Source organism: Callionymus lyra, chromosome 12 (genome assembly GCF_982586985.1).
Source record: "Callionymus lyra chromosome 12, fCalLyr1.hap1.1, whole genome shotgun sequence".
In the NCBI taxonomy this organism is placed as follows: domain Eukaryota; kingdom Metazoa; phylum Chordata; class Actinopteri; order Syngnathiformes; family Callionymidae; genus Callionymus; species Callionymus lyra.
Genome location: NC_141829.1, coordinates 9,765,469 through 9,784,889, shown reverse-complemented (window position 1 = coordinate 9,784,889; position 19,421 = coordinate 9,765,469). Strand labels below are relative to the sequence as shown.

Here is a 19,421-nt window from a genome sequence, read left to right as displayed (position 1 = left end):
CACTAAAACCCACTTGAATTGGCAATAAACAAAACATATTTTGAATATTCCGAGATAGTAGTTATTTATCTGGGTAATTAGTTATTATTTTAACATGATGATGAGATAATACTGTTAAAAATACTTAGATATTAATCTCAAACCTATGTAATCAAGTCGTATATAATGTCATATCTTTATTTTATTATGTTCAAATCATGTTTGTGATAGTTTTTTATCCATTTTGGGAGGCTGGTGTGATCTTTCGTTGTTAACAGCTCCTTCTAGTGGTCGCGAACGGAACTGGCGTGAAGGAATCCTGTCCACTGGGGCTTCTCTGTCTAAGTCGGACCGGTCAAACGAGCTGATGGCCACGTTTAGGAAACGACCGAGGCCATCTATCAAGCCCTGAGTGAATCTGGGAAGCCGCAGCGAAACAGACTCCTGACACGCGGCGAATTACCGCCCGAAGAAAATCTTCCCTGAATGCTGCAGAGATGGAAAAAGCAGCCGCTGCCGTGTTGCTGCTGCTGCAGAGCTGATGTGGTGATATCATGGAGGCCCGGTGCCCCGGGGTTGAATGAGTGACATCCTCCTCAACGCTGTCTCGCGATGGAGTGTATTTTTAAGTGTCTGATGAGCCTTTCATTAACACAAACGGTGTCAAATGGAGGCAACAGGTGTCGAGCTTTAGAGGTCACGCATAGGTCAAAGCATTTGAGACAAACACATTTCTCGACACAATCCTGAATCAGGAGGGTCGTCTCTCGTTTTAGTTGAAACGTTGACTTTGTTTTCGCTTCGGTGGGAGTCAAGATAGACGTCACTTGCAGCTCTTTTGTTTCTTGGGTTTCTTTTTCAATAATCCAAACTCTTTTTTTGAAAATATAATTCAACATTTATTGGTTCGTGGACCTTAAACCTGTTTTCTAAGATGCATTATTGACACTTAAAGAAACTTATTTAAACAAAAGGTTTATTTGATGATTTATATGAATCAATAAATACATTTTAGTTACTATTTTGGATAAGACTGAAGGGTTAAATACAGTTTTTTTTCTGTATTTCTTATAATAATCCACACATTTTCTTAAACTTGTTCACCCTTTTTCTTCCCTTTTTTTTTTTTTTTTTGAAATATTCATCACCAGCCGCCTCTGATGAAGTATGAAAGCCGCTCCAGACTTTACATGTTCAGTTCATGAAAGATTTAAACTCCCTTCCAGCCACATCTATATGAAATATACATACGCTTCTGAAATAGAACTTGTAACGCATATCAAAATATATATTCTCCAGTCAAAGGTTATTCTGAGATGATGGATCAAAGGGGAAAAAAAAGTACCATCATAAAGTGAGGGAAATAAAGAGGTGATCATATAGATTTTGAAGGTGATCATAAAAGATGAGATGAAAAAACGTCTCACGGTGAAGAAAAAGGTTTTTGGTTCCAGCTCTGGAGGATAATAATTGCACAACAGTTTCCATAACATCGTTGCTTTTCCTTTAAAAAAAAAAATAAAACTCGAACATATTTCTTTTCTGACTCCTGCACTTTGGCATCATTCGGGGTGAAAGAGCGATCCTGCTGCTGGAAGAAGAAGAGGAGAAGGAGGAGGAGGAGGAGGAGGAGGAGGAGGGAAGGAAGAAAAAAGAAGGAGCCTGGCTCTCCCCCAGGCTGTGGAACAAGTGCGCCTCCCTTCCCTGCTGTTACGCGTATTCATAGTTCGGGGTTTGGGCTCGGCTCTTTTTAAAAAGGCAAGACAGCGCTCGAGTGGATCAGTCTGCTCAGGAAACCTCTGGTGGAGAAAGTACTGGAGTTCCAAAATTGAAGGCGGTGCAAAAAAAAAAAAAAGACTCGCGCAAGGGGGACGTTTATCTCTGGAGCCCACTTTTACGCATTTCCCCACTTGTTGCACGACAGCGAGAGACTTCAACTCATGTTTCTTTTTTCTTTTTCTTTTTTTTAAATAGATAGCGGCACTCTTTGGATAAAGACTCTTGGCTTTAGCTTTAAAGAATCGGATTATCTGATTGAGGCATTGTGTCCATTAGACCAAGGTCCACTTTTTCCAGCCCTCCTCCTCCCTCCTCTCGCGCGCAGTCCTGCTCGCATGCGAAGAGCCAAGATGTGGATGAGTTTCTGCCTCCTGGCGACGTTTCTCTTGGGACTCTCCGGGTGCTGGGGCTCCTACGTGCCGTGCGAGCCCTGCGACGACAAGGCGATGTCCATGTGTCCTCCGATCCCGACCGGCTGCCAGCTGGTGAAGGAGCCCGGCTGCGGCTGCTGCCTCACATGCGCGCTCTCCGAGGGGCAGGCGTGCGGGGTCTACACCGGGACCTGCACCCAGGGGCTCCGGTGCCTGCCCAGGAGCGGGGAGGAGAAGCCCCTGCACGCCCTGCTGCACGGCAGGGGAGTGTGCACCAACGAGAAAGGATACAAACCCGTGCATCCACCCATAGGTAAGACGCGCACCTTCCCTCCAGCTCCTGGATCCTTCTTAAAAAAAAACAAAAACAAATATTATCCCCGTCGGTTTTTTTGATCCTTTATCCGGAGACCCCAGGAGGTCCACCTGTCTCACCCCGGACCAGTCTTGTTGTCCCGGGCGCGCTGCTCTCTGACAGACCGTTTGTTTGACAGATGGTGAGAACATCTGATTAACTTCTATCCACCGGCTTGATTAAACAGCCCGCAGATTATTGCACCTCTCCAAGTTGCGTCTTTTATTTTGCGCTCGCAGAAGTGCGCGTCACACACACACACACACACACAACTACACCCCCCCCCACCCCCCACCCCCACCTCCATCCAAAAAACAATAACAAAAACACATTTATTATTATTATTGCGTTACACATGCGTAATAAACCATCTGTTGGGTTCTGATTCTCCAAACTTGTTTTTTTAAAAAAAGTCCACTTGTTGAGTCACAGAAACAAGTGTTTCGCTTTGTTAACTCTTTGAGTCCTGGACAAAAGTGAAGCATTTTTCATTTGATGGAATGTTTTCGGAAGTTAAAGAAAGAAAAAAAGAATCTTGCCCTTATTTTAATACACATTTGTCAACCGATTAACATTTTAAAATTGTTATCAATTTTGTTAAAGTACATAGTAGTTTGAATTGAGACATAAAAGTGTGTTTAATGACATATTTTTGCCATAAAAAGTTAAGTAGCGTAACTTTGTGATACGCAAAGTGACATTATTATCGTTGCTAAAGTGTAAACACGTGTCACGCCTGTTTCTGATCCAAACACTAGGCAATAAAGCGTCAAAAAATGTGGAATATTTCGTGTCTAGTCAAGCATTTTAGCAAGCTATCTATCCGCACTGTTTCATAATAACTAACCGTACTTATGCTGCGTGAGTGACTTGAAAGCTAAATCATGGTTTCGCTTCTGTTTTCGTGATATTTGTGACAGTCACGTGCCGAGTATCAACTACTGCATTCAGGCTTTCCCTGGTTAAATCATTGCCTTGATCTGTATTTGCTTTGTAAAGTGGATATCAAGCGATATGTGTGTTGTTTGAGTGGAGTTAGACCAAATTTAAGGTCATAAATGGAGGTTTAAAGCCATTGTTTTGCATTTTACCAAGAAAATAAACCTGACATGCATGTACCAATGTGGGACTTCCACCTTGAAGTTTGCATCACATATGCTATAAAATAAGTAAACTGAATGAATAAACTGTAATCTCTAAAATCAATAATCATTTTCAAATTGACAAGAGTCTACTTGAGAGTCCGGAGCAGCAGCAAAACTGTGGCACAGCACTGAACACTTGACCGAGGGAGGGAAGGGCGGTTCTTCTCAGCCTTGTCAAAGTGGGATTTGGACGCAGCCTGCCCCGAGGGTAGAGTATAGAGTCGAATTACAACTGGATCTCTATACGTGCAAGAGGACAGCCGAGCCGGGCCTTGTGGTTTGAAATGATTTAAGTGATTCCTCGGTGCTCGAAACTGAAAAAGGTCTGCCGTCAGTCCAGAGGTTTTGGCGGCTTGTCAGCGACTAGATAAGTAGGTGGGAACCACAAAGGTCTTGGCTTCGGGCCTCATTCTGTAAAACGGGCTAATTTGGGCTGCAGACACGGTCATTAGTGCCAGAATCTCCGCTCTGGAATCGGAGACGACACTATAGAAGATGATATATTTGGGTATCTGCAGCCTGTGTCGTGAGGACGTGTGCAGTTTCGCTCACGTATTCTTGGGCGGGGCGGAGAGTCTGTGCATTGTTTGCAATTGTTGTGAGTGATTACACCTCGGGCTGTTTTGTTTCTCTCCCGGATTTCCAAACACACACACACGCAATTCTGCTTTCATCACTATTCGCGACATCGGATTGATTTAATCTCGCCACGCCGCGTTAACAGATTTATGTCGCCACAACACGAGCTATTCCTGCTACACAAACATGACCAGTTGTGTCTCCGCGATTTCACAGAGTATCGAATTGTCCTGGACAAACAATAACCGCAGTGAGCCAGGAGCCAGCAATGAAATTCAATTTGGCCAAAATCCGATTTCCATTTCAAAACATCTGCGCTTTTGTTTACTTGTAAAGTGTCCTCACATCATTTTCGTGAGCACAAAAACACGAGTGTTCCCTTTATTGCTTACACAAACACACCCAACCTTCTGTCTGTTTATTAGATGGGATTTTGGCCTGGAATACTCAACCAATAATGTTGGCATTTTGTCAATAAAACTTTTCGGAAAATGACCCGGAAAACATGCAAAATCTAAATAGTGCATTTATAAATTGATTATTTAAAAATATATACAGTATATATAGAATACAAGGTAAAAGTGAAATGAACATTTTCCTTTTTTGCAATTTATTTACCGTCACTTAATCGATAAATATGCTACGATGGAAATTATTAGTGATGTGCTGATGAAGCTTCATGAAACAGTGCCATGTTGTTTCTAGGTCAGTAGGTGGCGCCATAAGTTTAAAAATAATGTCTCATTAGAACAGTTGTTCAAAACAAAGGTAAATGGTGCAGAGACGCCATCTGGTGGACACTGAAAATAATGACACTGCTATATGAAGCTTCATCAGACCATCATTAGAAATATGTTTATTTATTTAATTTTCTAGATTCAGCTCGTGTTCTAGAGCAACTTTCCCCAACTTTTTCTTTTTTTTTTTGACCAGTTTAATTCCGACCTTTCTGTTAAAACATTTTTCCACTAGTTTACAGGTTTATTTTTAAGTAAACTTCACTGAGACGAGGGCCTTTAGGTATCACAGAAAGTATGTTTTTTTCAAAACAAAACACATTTAAAACTGTAATAATCAATAGAACAGAAATTATTCTTTTGGACTGTTATTGGCCCGGTAACAAATGCTTTACGGGTCCTTGGACCGGGGCTTTGGAACCACTGTTTTAAAAGGTATTTGGCTGAGAAAACCCACCTTGATCATGATATTATCTAAAAACCAAGTATTTCAACAAAAGGCCTCAGAACATGATGATAACATGACGATGACGCATCGGGTTCAACACAAGAAGTAATTGTTTTAAAGTTCTTCAGGCAGTCAAGCGAGTGGGCAACAGATGTTTAACACAGTCCGAGCCAAACGAAATGTTTATTTAGTAAACAGTCTAGTTGAAGACCAATATTTGCATAAAACTTTCTTCCATGCCATTGTATTTACCTCATGAGGAACGTGTTCATGGGTAAAACCCATGAAGCACTAACATGCATTGAATTCATTATATCTGTTTGGTTTGTGGGTTTTAAAGTCATGATTTTGATTTAGTTTTGAAAATATTTGCAGTATTTACAGTTGTGGACCACACAAAACAACTTAGAAGGCCAGATGTCAAAGTATAACTTTCTCCTAAAATGTGTACTTTTGGTGGAAATACACCCAAAGTTGTCGCTCCTTTTTGCATTTGGCGATGTAACCTTTTTTTTTTAAATCCAGAATGCATCACCATGAATGTGTTTATACTTTACATTTTAGTTTCATCAGATTGTCCCTTAAAATGAAGTCTAAGTCTGTATCTTGACACAAAGTCAGATCTAATAGTGTGTCGAAAGTTTAATTGATCTGTTTTGCACACACAAGTGTCGGGTTCTATTCCCATCACATCCGAAGACAATGTCTCCTCTTCTTCTCCATGTTGTGTTAAGGGATTTATGACCAGTCAAGGTACGCCTGCACACACAAGCTTGTCTTATCCAATTCTTCTACGTGATTATTACAATCACGCTGATTTATACGGTTTGGCTTATACCAGTTGTCGTACACGGACGGGGTAACACGCTCAAAACCCTGGGGGGGGAACCGGATTTTCTTTGAGGTAATGAGAGCATCTTTTCTCGCAGTCCATTCACTGCATGGGCGCTTGGTCGCGGCGCAGTGATTCAGCAGAATGCCTCTGGGCTCCCTCTTTTCTCAAAAGGGGGCTTCTGTCAAACGGCTGGGAACCGGTGAGGTGAGCTTTGGTTTCATGTGGTGTGGGGTTGCAGCTGTCTGCTTACTGTACCAGCTGAGCAAAAGCAAACACAAGGAGACGGGGGGTGGAAGGGGGGAGTCGGGGGTGGGCGGGGGGGGCGTGAGAGCAACAGCATGTTGGAAACAATAGAGGATTCCAAGCCCCATGTAGGAATCTTCAGCCATTCATGTTTACACTGCGATCCCAGAAGTGATTTGTAAGTCACAGGAGGAGCTCCGAGGGCACTTTGTCAAGCCCCATGAGGAGCTTCAGAGACGCTGGAAAGTTTGCCAAGAGATATGACTTCATGGCAGCCAGGACCTCAAGCTTTTGAAAGGACCTTGTGTTCTAACAGATTGCTGTTTGCCATGACACAAAAGATGATTACGAGGGTGTGTGGGGGGGGGGGACTGGTTCCAAAATCCAGAATACTCTGCATAAACACTAATGCCTCGTCCTTTTTTTTTTTTTTGCCACGCGAAGCTCTTTAACACCCACAGGCTTTTAATCGACGTTTGTTCTCGTACAATATGTTCAGGCGTTTTACGAGTTCAAATACTTGGATAGAGCTTTTTTTTTTACCACCAGTTAAAGGAGAAACATAAGTCTCTTCTACAGTGAGAACAACCTGCCACAGTGTGCCCGGCACAAGTCGCCCACTTTTACATACATGTAATCCCTCCGGAGATCTCCTTCGGGGATTTGGATTTCCAGTTCTAGTTTCATAAAAACAAGAACAAAGTGCAAGGGATGACAAAATCTAAGTATAAAGAACATAGAAAAGGATACAAAGATTAACATAGAATAGAATAACATCATCTTTTTACTCCCCTCCTGTAAAAAGTTAGAGTTGTAAAGTCTAATAGCACGAGGAATGAATGAGTCTCTGAGTCTATTCGTGTTGCTGTTGTCTGGGGAGGAGCATTCGTGCCGTTTCATGTGAAAGGAAAGACTGTGTCGGCTCTTTCTGTCCATCTCACCTTGAACATCTGAGCCGTTGGAAGCTTAGAATGCTGCAACTGATCTCTTGCAGGTGCAGAGCAATTTATTCAAGAGGTCATTTGGTGATGAAATTGCACACAGACCGCAGGGGAGAGAGAGAAGAAGAAGAAGAAAAAAAAGAAGCACAGAAAAATGCTTCCTTCTTAGCTTTGGCATTGATACAGTTCAACCGGATTAGTCTGCAGATCAAGGAAGAGTGCCATCACAAGCAGTGCTTCTTCCACCAGGAATTCTTTTTTTGGGGGGCACTTTCTTAAACCTTAGAGCGTTTCCCATAAACGCCTGCCGGGTGGCAAGTACTGCATGAAAAACTCATTTCCTAAACAACTTAGAAGCTTAACATTTTGGCACGTTTTGTGTCTCTTCGTGACAACTGTTGCCATTTCTCACGCAGTAACTTTGCCAGAATCCACTTCGACACATGGCTAGAGAACACACCTAAATCAAATCTTGAGAGAAGGAACGCTCGTTTTTTTTTTTCCACTGGGGATTCCAACAATCAAGCCAGCGTTGGAAGGGTTCGTTCTTCGCAAATGAAAAACAGTTTTCTGATCGGGTGATGTAGAAATAAGACTGAATTAGAAAGAAATTGGGTTTTTTTGGGGGGATGGAAATTTGATACAACTTGCTTAATGTTTTTTAAAAAAAGTATTAAAGCCTTACGCCCACATCAAGATTATTTTGTTCAGCTTAAGAAAAGTGCTACTGCTTATTTATTTAACCAGGACTCAAGAATCAAAGTTAAGAAGATCATTTGTTCATGGATTGTTTTTTTTTGGTTATTGGACACTCCAAGAAGTTATTGAAGGATTTTGAAATTGTGGATACAATTCGATATGACATCTTTATCTATATTAAGGAATTCAACAAGATTGGATAATAAAAGTAATTTTGATAGAAAACATGAGGAGAAAGGATAGAAGGCCAGGTTTAGACTTCAAGTTAGATTATTTAAGGTGCATTACTGATAAACAAAAAAAAAGGTTAGGAAAGCAATGCTAGGTAACTTGGTTAGCATGGTTAGCGCAGTTGCAGGTCCAGTTAGTGTGAAAATACTACAAGACTACCGAATGTTTACCATAACAAACCCTGTTTTTATGTCATTGATTTACAATGCTCTTGAAGGTCATTTATAAGGTGTCTTGCCAAAATAAACGCGTCTTCCTTTGGGGAATTAAAACTTTGTCACACCCAGTGATTGTGCTGCGGTGACCCAAAAAAGAGGTTGCGTCTGTCCGTGTGGTTAGCTTAAAAACCCAACCTCAGATGTGGGTAGAGACCTCAGACCAGAATACAAAAAAAAAAAATGAAGCGCAGCAGCAATTTGCATCACTGTGATGCTTTTCAAACGGCTGACTTGTGCCTTGACCGGGCAATCATTTGCAGGCCTGACCCGTAGGTTTCCAAGTATCCTGCATCCTCACATTAGCCCTGTTATGCCTTTTACAATCCTTGAATTGTTCTCCTGGCTATTTATACCGTGCATTCATGAAAAGCAGGAAACTTTTTGATAGCAGTAAACATTTTCTGAGCGCACAATACCATGGGAACTGTTATTTCCTGCACGCCGTTGCACAGAACGGGGAGGGGAAAAAAACAACATTAATTGTATTCCGACTGCAGGATATAAAGGTCAAGAAAAAAAAAAAGAATCCTGGAGACATGTGATCAAGGAGAAATCATAAACAGAATTTCATGAAGCACATATTCCCCTCTGGTTTGCTGTTTCAATAACCAGGCCCGCACTCAGGCTTCTCAAGTAACCGGGCTTTGTGCGCCGCTGTCATCTCATGTGCACAGGGTGTAACTTATTGGCTTTTAAGATCAAAACCACTGGAACATAATGGAAATGCTCGGCCGTTCTTTCATTTCACCACAAAGATTCAAATTGTGGTCAATAACTGGCTCGGGTTGAACAAGTCACGACTATGACACAGTGTCGAAAAGCTTTTTTTTTCTTTTTCTCTTTTGAATTCAGTTTGAAACTAAACTTTGTGTTGTTGCTTCGCTAGTTATTTCACACGTCATGGAAACTTTGGGGTTATCGAGGTTGTGCCTTCAAATAAAAAGCAGTTGGGACATCAGACTTTACCACTGCTTTAATGAAGGCCGTATAGAGGTTTTGACAAAGTAGTATGTCCAGGACAATAATATAGGCAATTAAAAAATGTATAGAACTCAACAACAATTCATTCTATGTCGGAGTATAGTTAGGATTTCTGAGTTGGATTACACCGCTGACCTTTCCGATAAAGTCATAATACTTTACCGTGAAAGGAGCATATGGCTTAAGTTTGATGGCTGTTTTCCTCGACTCATCGTCTTTTCTCCCAGTTCTACCTCCGCGAAGAATTTCATTACCTCTTTTCCCACGTAACCTGCCAGGTTTCCTAGTTGCCATCCAGCCTAGTTTTCTTGACTTCCTTAACTCACCTGTTTGTTGGATCGTGACATTTTCCGCTGTTGAATTTGTCGTCCAGACCAATGTTTACGACAAAACAAGCCTTAAAAACCCGGTAACATCACAGGGAAAATATGTTCCAAGTGACTGTAATTAAGTATGATTTTTGACTTTGTTCCATTTATCAACAATTATGGCTGAGGGATGCTTTCCTGTAATATCAATATGATTTATTCGTATGAAAACTCAACCGAAATAAAGAAAAATGTGCATCAATTTCTGCAACGTACAGCAAAAAAACATCCATCCGTATGGATTACTATGCATATATTAATGAAGTTAAATGGTGAGCAGATGTTAAACTTTAAACAGAAAGGTATCAAGTGCACTTGGCTGCCCTAGTTCTCCGCTAATGAAATCTAAAGTTCGGGCGGCGAGAGGGAGATAGCAGCGGTTTCCAGGCCTCGGTTAAAAGGAAGCGAGGCACATGACTCGGCTGTCTTGGCTCCGGACCAGCGGCTTGGCAGCGTCTCAAGATTGAAACACAGACCCTTTAAGCTTTAATAGAAAAACAATAAGATTGTTTATCTTGAGCATGGAAAAAGAAAAAAATTCTGATGTTTCCAGACTAGTGTCAAGTTGGCATTTTAGGATTAAAAGGAGAAAGCCATTGTTGTCTTTGTTTAGGTTTGAATGAGTTTCGGCCAAATTCCCTGACGAAAATTGACTTCTAATTCACCAGGATCAGTGAATCCATTATGAGCACCTGTTGATGCTACAAATACTTCAATATCTATTCAAAAAGACACTTTAGGAAGGGAAGTATAGGAACCACCGTATAGTTGTTTGACAGGGTGTGTTGTCGGTAAAAAAAATAAAATAAATGTAAATAACATTTAAGTTATTTTGAGAAGTTTATTTGCCCCTGTGTTTTATTTTTAAGACCCTAAACCCTTCAACCTGAACCACATTAGTATATCAATAAATCTACAACTTAAAGTTTTGTAGCTTAGCTCACTACAGCAACAGAGCCCTCTGGTGGTCGCCACAACCCCAACCTGTTCTCAGTACACTTGATAAATGTACTTACACAGAAAACCTAATAAGGATCACATGTACACATTTCCCATACGGTGTAAATGGTTAAAAAGTTGTGCAATAGAGAGAGAGAAAAAAAACACATAATTCCAAGTTGCATATTTTATGTCCATATATGTCATACTTTCAAAGTGTGTTCCTCTCAAGTTCTTTCTCTCTCCTCCGCTGTGGTCACATGGGGTTATTAGGAATGCTTGTTTGACATTTATATTTATAGAGAGCGAGGAAAAAAAGAAGAGGGAAAAAAAAAAACGTAGACACAGGGACGCATCTAAACGCCGCCTGCCAAGTCATGAGTTGTAAGATTAATTTCAAAGAGAAGACAGTGCAGCCCAGAAGCCAAAGACCCAATTCTGGTAATCACCCACCCACCCCCGACGCCATCCCACCACCACCACCACCACCACCACCTCCCCTCTCCCACGCCGCCGCCCCCTTTTTTTTTTTCCTCCACCAGAGACTCCAGACGCTCAAGCTGTGTCAGACCCTTTGATTCTGCTTGTGCCCATGTTGCAGTGCCTTTTGTGGCGGCTGCCTGCTAATAGGCCGGTCAGTAAAGTTGGCAGCTTGTTAAGTCATATTTTCAGATGTATTGTCTCGGTCCCACACCCAAACGCAAGTGTGGATTTTTTTTTTTTTTTTTTTTTTTATCGCCACAGCAGCTGGCCCTTATAGTCCCTTCGCCAACATTCCTATCTGGTTCAGTGGCGGCCCTGTGCGCCACGGCGGGTTTCCTTGTCAGATAAATATAAACCAGGGTCATCCGCTGGCACCGTCGCTTCGGGGCCGACTGGGGCCTGGCAAAGTCCCCACAATAACTTATGGGGACGGCTAAGCCAAAGGGGAGGGAGCCCAAGGGCTTGTTTCTGTGGCCTCAAAGCACCTCTGGTTGGGGGTCCGGGCTTAAGAGGCTGAGCCCTGAAGATCCCCAAAGAGAAGCGGGGGGAGCAGGTTAAGAATAAAAAAGGACCTCAACCTGTGAATATCCTATCAAGAGGTACTTTCAGATCTCGGAGATTAGGGGAAGCCAAAATAACGTCTGAAAATGTGTGAAATGGAAAAAAAAAGAAAAGGAAACTTTACGACTTTGCCCTCGAGTCGATGATGCTCAACTGCATTTGAGTGCGACACTTTTATTTCAGAAGCTAGGATGGGAAAGAGGCCAAATCTGGAAGAGATGGCTTTACTTTAAGGACGCTTGAATCATTTGAGCAAGCTTTATTTGGAAAAAAAGTAAAATGTGTGGTTCTAAAATCCTGCTGACTGGACTATTTTCTTTGAAGAAGAAGGATTTTCCATAATTAATGTCACATATATCCATAGTTTCATGCCGTCCTTCAGAAATAGGAGCCTTTGTGGGGTTATAATCTGCAGTGTTCTGTTCACAGTAGTCCAGATTTGGGTTACATTATTTTGTATTCCCATAATGCATCTTGCATTTGATGGTGTGCCTCCATATTAATTGATGAATTTGTTGAATATATTTTGATAAACAATGCCACTAAAAATAAGTTTCCTTAAGTGCTTTAAATCCAATTAGGTCATCTTGATGTAGTTTCACTGTAAATATATTGTCAAAAAAAATGTAATCCAGAGAATACACATTTTATTAAAAAAAACAAACAAAAAAAAACTAAAAGCTCTTGAGAAAGTGGGTGAAGATTGTCTACGGCTGTTAGGTGCAGGAGTCGTCAGCTGTCCATTGATCTCCTGTCGTCTGATAACAAATGTCGAACCAAATTTAGTGACAAAAAGCTCTTAAAAAAACCACCTGGCGTTGGGCTCTTGTGGGGGAAAAAAAGGAGATAATGACAATGCAGAAACAATACAGTCACAAAATAATTCTAGTTTATTATATTTGAGATTTAAATAACCCAATATAAATTAATATAGATTGTGTGTCTTTAAAAAATAAATTAAAGTGTAGAAAAATCATAGATAGTACTTTGTTTGAATATTTATTTTATATATTTTTTTTAAGATAAGGGTGTAAATAATAAAAATGAATATATTAAGAAAAAAGCCAAGAAGGGAATATTATTAAATATGAAAGTTAAATAATACAGCTTGACAATTGTGGAGTTTAGTTGTCATTTTATTTTAATAATAAGAATACTTACTTTAGTTGTTTATTGTAAACTGATGTACCCGTTTCAAAAAATAAATTATTTGATAAAATCTACATGAATACAAAAGAACACTATGCCTTTATTTCCTAATTATTATCATTGTTTTTTTTTTACATTTTTGTTGAATAATAAGTGCCTGAAAGAAACATCTTTGGTTCACCCTGTGAGGCTAAATATTCAAACTCGAGCGCCGCAGGCCTTTTCTGAACTTATCTGTAGAGGGAATTGCGTCATGTGTCAAATACTTTTTTACTTGTGAAGTAATAACCCCTTAGGCTTTGACGATGCTTTGAAAAGCTTTATCTTCTGGAACATTGGATTCGATTTATCTCCATTACGCAAAAGAAAATCTCGGAAGCTAAACCTGCCAAACGCTCCAAAACCGCTAAGACAGTGATGAGGATGCCCAACAATTGTTCCTGTGGCCAAATAATATCAAGAGATCCTATCAAAAGTCCTTCTTTCCTAGAACACAGCGTCCTTCAGGGGCAGATAAAACAAACATGTGAAAAGTCTTTAAAGATGTTGCCATTGCTTTGATATTGAGCACAAGCCTCGTGTCAATATGACTAATATTCAAAGTGAGTAAGAAATCAGGACGATCTGTATCCGTCTACAAAACTCTGCTTTTAGTGTGTTTAAAATGTAAATATTACTCTTTTGAATGAAGTGTTATCCAAACCAATATATTATCGGATATTGGGTACTAAAAAATAGGCCTTAAGTGTTCTAGAATAATGGTTTTGGTTTTGCTAGCACTAGCAAGAAAGTTCATTGGAGATTGAATGACACTTTAATCCAAAGAAGTAAGAAATGAATTCCAGTTGTTTCTAGGAGATGTGAAAGATGATGAATACACAACAGGAAGTGATGTCATTCGTTCACATTCATGCTATATTATGCTAGCGCTAGCAACGAAATTCGTGGACAATCGATTGTCACGATAACAAATGAAAAAATGTATTTTTCGCAGATGAATTCTCGCTTCTGAAATAGAATCCTAATGAGTAACACATTAATCCCAGTTTGTTTCAAGGAGATGAATACACAACAGGAAGTTCACATTTGTCCAATGCTAATCGGAACATCTTTTCCCCCCCCTGGACAGATCGTGAGTCTCGCGAGCACGAGGACACCATGACCGCAGAGATTACCGAGGAGATGCAGCCGGCAAAGGTTCCTCTACTCGCCAAAGACATTGTGAACAGCAAAAAGGTTCACGCGGTGCGCAAGGAGCTGAAGAGGAAGCACAGCAAGCAGCGTTTAATGGGCTCCGCCATGGACTACTCCCCTCTGCCCATCGACAAACACGAACCTGAATTTGTAAGCAATGTCGTACGATGACTGGTCTGTTTTTCGCTGAGCTACATAATAAAAACATTTCTTCTATCCTTTCTTAAAGGGACCCTGTAGGAGGAAACTGGACGGGATAATTCAGGGGATGAAGGACACTTCCCGTGTAATGGCGCTGTCTTTGTATCTGCCCAACTGTGACAGGAAAGGATTCTTCAAACGCAAGCAGGTGAGAACTGTGCTGGTGTCTTCTTAGGGATACAGTTTTGTGATACGGTTTCCTCGTCATCAATGGCCACTAGATGGCACTCACAGCTCTGTAAACGATGGCTTTTAACCACTTAATCAAATATAACGTTATCATTCTTATACTTACCTACTAAGATCTGAAAATGACGACTGCGCGTCACGAAACATCATCAAACATCAATGTTTATTTTTTGCGGCGAAAAGTCACTACTGGATGGCAGAACGGTTCTGCGACACAGAGACAAAATAATATGGGATCAAATTCAGGCTCAGGTGAACCCAGCAAACATATGTTCAAGTCTTTATTCTTGCCATTTTAAAGGGCAACTGATGTAAAAAAAAAACCAACTCTCCTGTCTTACTCACATTTCTTCCTTACTTATTACTTCATAAAGTTCATCTGAAATCTGGGCGAACGAGAGGTTATGAGAGCGGAGTTCATTATGACGTAATGATGGCTTCACTCATCCTCCTCCTGATGTAATCACGCCCCGCTTTGTTTATACAACAAATCCCTTGGAGGTGGAAACTTCTGGGATTTATGGCACGCGGTGAAAAAACCTCAGTGTTTGACCAATCAAATAAGAGTGGGTGTGGTTATGGTAGAAAAGATTTAATCTCCAGGAAAAAGTTTTTTTCAGTTGGCGGGACTATGAAAAGAGAGTTTTGTACAAACAGACACTGATGATACAATAGAGTCACAACATCTATTTAAAACACACTTAAATCAATTCATTAGGTGAAGATAAGCCAAAGAACAGCGGTAATAATAGGAATTAAATCTCAGAAAACCAGCGATCAACAGAAAACCATTGAGTTTAGTAGCATTTGGAAGCGTCGTCAAAGTCAGTTGGTGACACTACCTGGTTTTCCTACAAGTCCAAAGGGTACGTACGGGGAGATTGTTTTGATAGGGTCAATTATTACTTTGAGCCTTCCTACCAGTTTGTATTCTGTTCATACTCAAAGCAAATCAAAAGAATGGCTCTTTAATTTTAGAGTTTTTTCGAAAGACACATCACTGACCTGGCTTGTTATACTAGGCTGACAGTTTAGTGATCCACTAGCTGTGCCAAAACTATCTAGAACGTTTCCAAAACTGCCTAGATAGGACTCTTTTTTAGGTGGTTTGAGTGTTTAATGCCTTATTCCTATAGGGAAGACAGAATACCGTTAGCTTAAAACAGATGACTCTTTATTTCAACCGGGTTGCCTTGAATACTAATCAGGAGATACCAGATATCTTTACTTACCCTTGTTCTCGTCCTGCAGTGCAAACCATCTCGTGGTCGCAAACGAGGCATCTGCTGGTGTGTGGACAAGTACGGCGTCCAGCTTCCCGGGACGGACTACAGCGGAGGAGACATTCAGTGTAAAGACCTGGAGAGCAGCCACAACAACAACGAATGAACACAAACCACCACCGTATGAAATTGAAAAAAAAAACAAAAAAAACAAAGGGAGGACCACCATTCATCCCCAAAACCCTAACTGACCCAGGACCCACACTCTTCTTCTTCTTCTTCTTCTTCTTCTTCTCCGAGACCGCCCTTGTATGCTTCGCTCTCATTTTTCAAGATTTTTTTTCTTGTTTTATTTCTTCGAATTGAAAAAAGAAAAGAGGAAGAAAAAATATATCAAAAAGACAGTCTGAAAGAACTTTTTTCGTTTTTTTTTTTTCTTCTTTTTTGTTTTCTGTTAACCAAGCACTCATCTTTGAATGATGATGGGAAGAAAAAGTTCCAGATGATCCGTTTGACCCCTCGATGCGCTGGGGATCCAGTTATAAAAAGAAAATGGTGAATACATACATATATATAAATATATATAAAAGCGGGTGGGGGGGTGGGGGGGGGGGGGGATCAGGACACCTCATTGTCTGTAAAAATAACTATAAGGCAGATCAGATGTGGCTGTTAAACCAGATGTCGAAAAACGATGATTGGCAGTGTCTTTCTATTTCCCAGACTGTACCAGTTGTCTGTATTTTGGGTTTCTGTCCGAGCACTTATGAATACGGGAACTTGCTTTCATGAAATACTGTGTGCTTGAAGGCGTGTATGTTTACAGTGTGATTGATGGGTGTGTTGGTGCACAACAGAGTGAGCCTATTACAATATGAATGTCCTTTTTTCCTTTTTCTTGTTTAATCACAACAGTTTGTTCGTTTTTTTCGCTAGCGCTTAAATGGTGGACTTTTTTTTTTTCCTGTTTTGTGTGACCACAAAAGAGTTAAAAAAAAAAAAAAAAAAAAAGATCAATATGATTAACTTAAGTGGCTCTTTGACAATGTAGCTAGCCTGATATGCCAACTGTGCCTATTTCGAACAGACACTGCCATGCAGGGCGATACATCTGAGAGAGCGTCGACTCTACCGGTGAAATAAAGAGAACAGTTTTTCAGCTGAGACGATGGGACTTCACTTTTCAACCTTTTTTTTTTGAGTGCAAACTTGCCAAGTTAGGACGAGGTTGCTGTTTTTTTTTTCTTCTGATTCAGTTGTGTGAGTTGTAGTTTTGTATAGCTTTTTTTTTGTTTTTGCCTTCAGTGACGCTAAGACTGCCCACTTTTGAGCCATCTTCCTTCGATCAAATGGTTTTTTTTCCCATTGATGTAACCATGGTGTATTACTTTTTACACATTAAGTCATTCAATGTTGTGTTTTTCCGATCACTTTTACAACAAGTAATTCATTAGTTTGTGCGAAAAAGGTTGCTCCATGTACTCTGTAGCCTCATCCACAAAACTTTTGAGTTTGAAAGTATCTGGTACTTCAACTATCTAATGATTTAAATTGAGAGTAAATCATATAATATAGGATTTAATGAACACATCAGTTTGTGCCTTAAAAGGTGCTGATAAATAAATACTTTAAAATAGTTTAAAAAAAAAAAAATCATTGTTTTAAAGTCTACTTAAAGAATATTATACTCCATTTTGAGAGAGTGTTGGGTAGAAGAAAAAAAGTGCAGCTGTGTTTATGATGTTAAAATTATATTTGAAAAACACTGCCAGAGTTAACAGATATGACTATAGTTGTGTTACAGTTAATTTGGCTCATGATAAAGAGAAAATTTCCTACCATGAATAATTGTTATTATGAAAAGGATGTTGACTGATGTGGCATTAAATTGTAAGTCCTGTGGGCAAAGTTGAAGACTAGCATTTTCTATCAATTATTTAACGTTTAAACTGAATTTTGCTCCAGTAAATATGTTCATTAAACTTAAAAAAAAGTAAAAGCTTCAGACAAAGAAGTAACGGCATGGATGAGGCGTTCAGGGTCATGGTTAATTTTAAGGAAAGTGGTGCTTAAAGGGTTATTAAAAGACACTCTGTGTACAATTCACAGTGCCTTCACATGTTCAAAAGCATTTTAATAGTGACGTGAAAGTGAAATGGAAATTCGCACAGTTTTTCCATACATTTCTGACTTCTTTAAAGGTGCAGTTCACGAACAATCAATACCAACGGTGCTGTAAACAACAACAGAAATATGGTCCATTTGTGATGTCTGGCTCGGGGCAGTTCTGGAGAAGATATGTTGAGGACAGAACTGCAGTCGGTTTAACCACACTTTATTTTGTTTTCTTTCTTTAACAAAACAATAAGCTAAGATTGTTGTTGTTTGTTTTTGTTTTGTTTTTTTTCTTGTGAATGCCAATGTATAAGATTGCCACAGCGCAAAGACCGACCCATTTTTTTTTTTTTTTTCAGAGGATTATTCCTCGTCCACTTCACCATGATCATAAATACCCATAACCACTTTCGAGAAAGAAAAAAAAAAAAAAAAGCAGCAGCTTGCACTTATTTCATTTACTCACTATTGATTATGATAAACAACGACGTCCTGAGGTTAATGAAGTTAGTGCAGGGGGAAAAGGACAAAAGCTAATTGTTGTGTTATCTTGTTGCATATCTTTTAAAAAGGTGGTGCTCTTCGGGGATTTCTTTTTTTTTTGTTGACAGGGGCTCTGCAGCCCACGCCTCAGACCTCCGTCACAGCTGTTTTTTTTTTCGTTTTTTTTAATAGGGAAAAGTAGATGGAAAATAACAAACTCTAGAGCTATTGCACAGGAGAGTTAGACTTGATGGACAGAGCGAGTGCCATGGGCAGCGGATATATTCAGGGCCTAGCCACTTCCCCTACTCGGGGGGTCAACAATTGCATGATGTTAGATTACATTTAGCGAGACAGTAATCGGGAGTCGTAGAGACTTTTTTGGAAAGTTCTTTAACAACCTCTGGCATCCAGACATGCAGGTTTTTAGAATACGACCCTCTTGTGTAGCCTGCGTAGGTTGTGAACCTACGACTGTTCTCCGTCTCCTCCATGGCTTTCAACACATTATCGGTTAGTTTTCAGTTGTAATCAGACACATATACGATCGGTTAGCAGCAATAATAACGACTTCGATGTTTCACTGGCTTCTGAAATTGACCCGTCAGTGGCAGGAGGACAGCTGGGAGGGGAATTTAGAAAAAGAAAAAGAAAAAAAAAAGGTCAGTATTTGGAACTACATAAGACAAATAAGAATAAAAGACAAAAAAATTCAAATTATTAAAGTGAATATCACTGTGTAATATTTATTCAACGTGTAATTTATGTACTCTTTTAACCTTTGTCTTTTTTTTTTTGTTATGACAAAGCATTTATTTAAATAAAGTTATGTATTCATTTATGCTCTCTGGTGACGATTGTTATTTTCCGAGCTCAATTGACTTGAAATGTACAGTTTGAATCATCCTGATAGTAAGCACCGACTAATCTCCAACGCCCGAGCTGATAAACCTCTTAGACACGAGTCTGAGACAC

The 19,421-nt window shown here is 40.0% G+C and overlaps 1 protein-coding gene across 1 annotated transcript; it reads left to right on the top strand.

Annotated features, from left to right (window-relative positions):
- Positions 1-1,443: 1,443 nt before the first annotated feature.
- On the top strand, positions 1,444-19,287 carry igfbp5b (insulin-like growth factor binding protein 5b). The gene is made up of 4 exons (XM_087803580.1): positions 1,444-2,442; positions 14,171-14,385; positions 14,465-14,584; positions 15,877-19,287. Exons 1-4 carry the CDS (start codon positions 2,094-2,096, stop codon positions 16,012-16,014), a joined length of 822 nt encoding a protein of 273 aa, XP_087659706.1. The 5' UTR covers positions 1,444-2,093; the 3' UTR covers positions 16,015-19,287.
- Positions 19,288-19,421: the final 134 nt, after the last annotated feature.

Bases quoted from the DNA above. Each gene is read 5' to 3' on its own strand.
- igfbp5b (XM_087803580.1), top strand. From the start codon at position 2,094: ATGCGAAGAGCCAAGATGTGGATGAGTTTCTGCCTCCTGGCGACGTTT. The intron at 14,386-14,464 runs GTAAGCAATGTC...CCTTTCTTAAAG, and splicing joins ACAAACACGAACCTGAATTT to GGACCCTGTAGGAGGAAACT. The intron at 14,585-15,876 runs GTGAGAACTGTG...CTCGTCCTGCAG, and splicing joins GATTCTTCAAACGCAAGCAG to TGCAAACCATCTCGTGGTCG.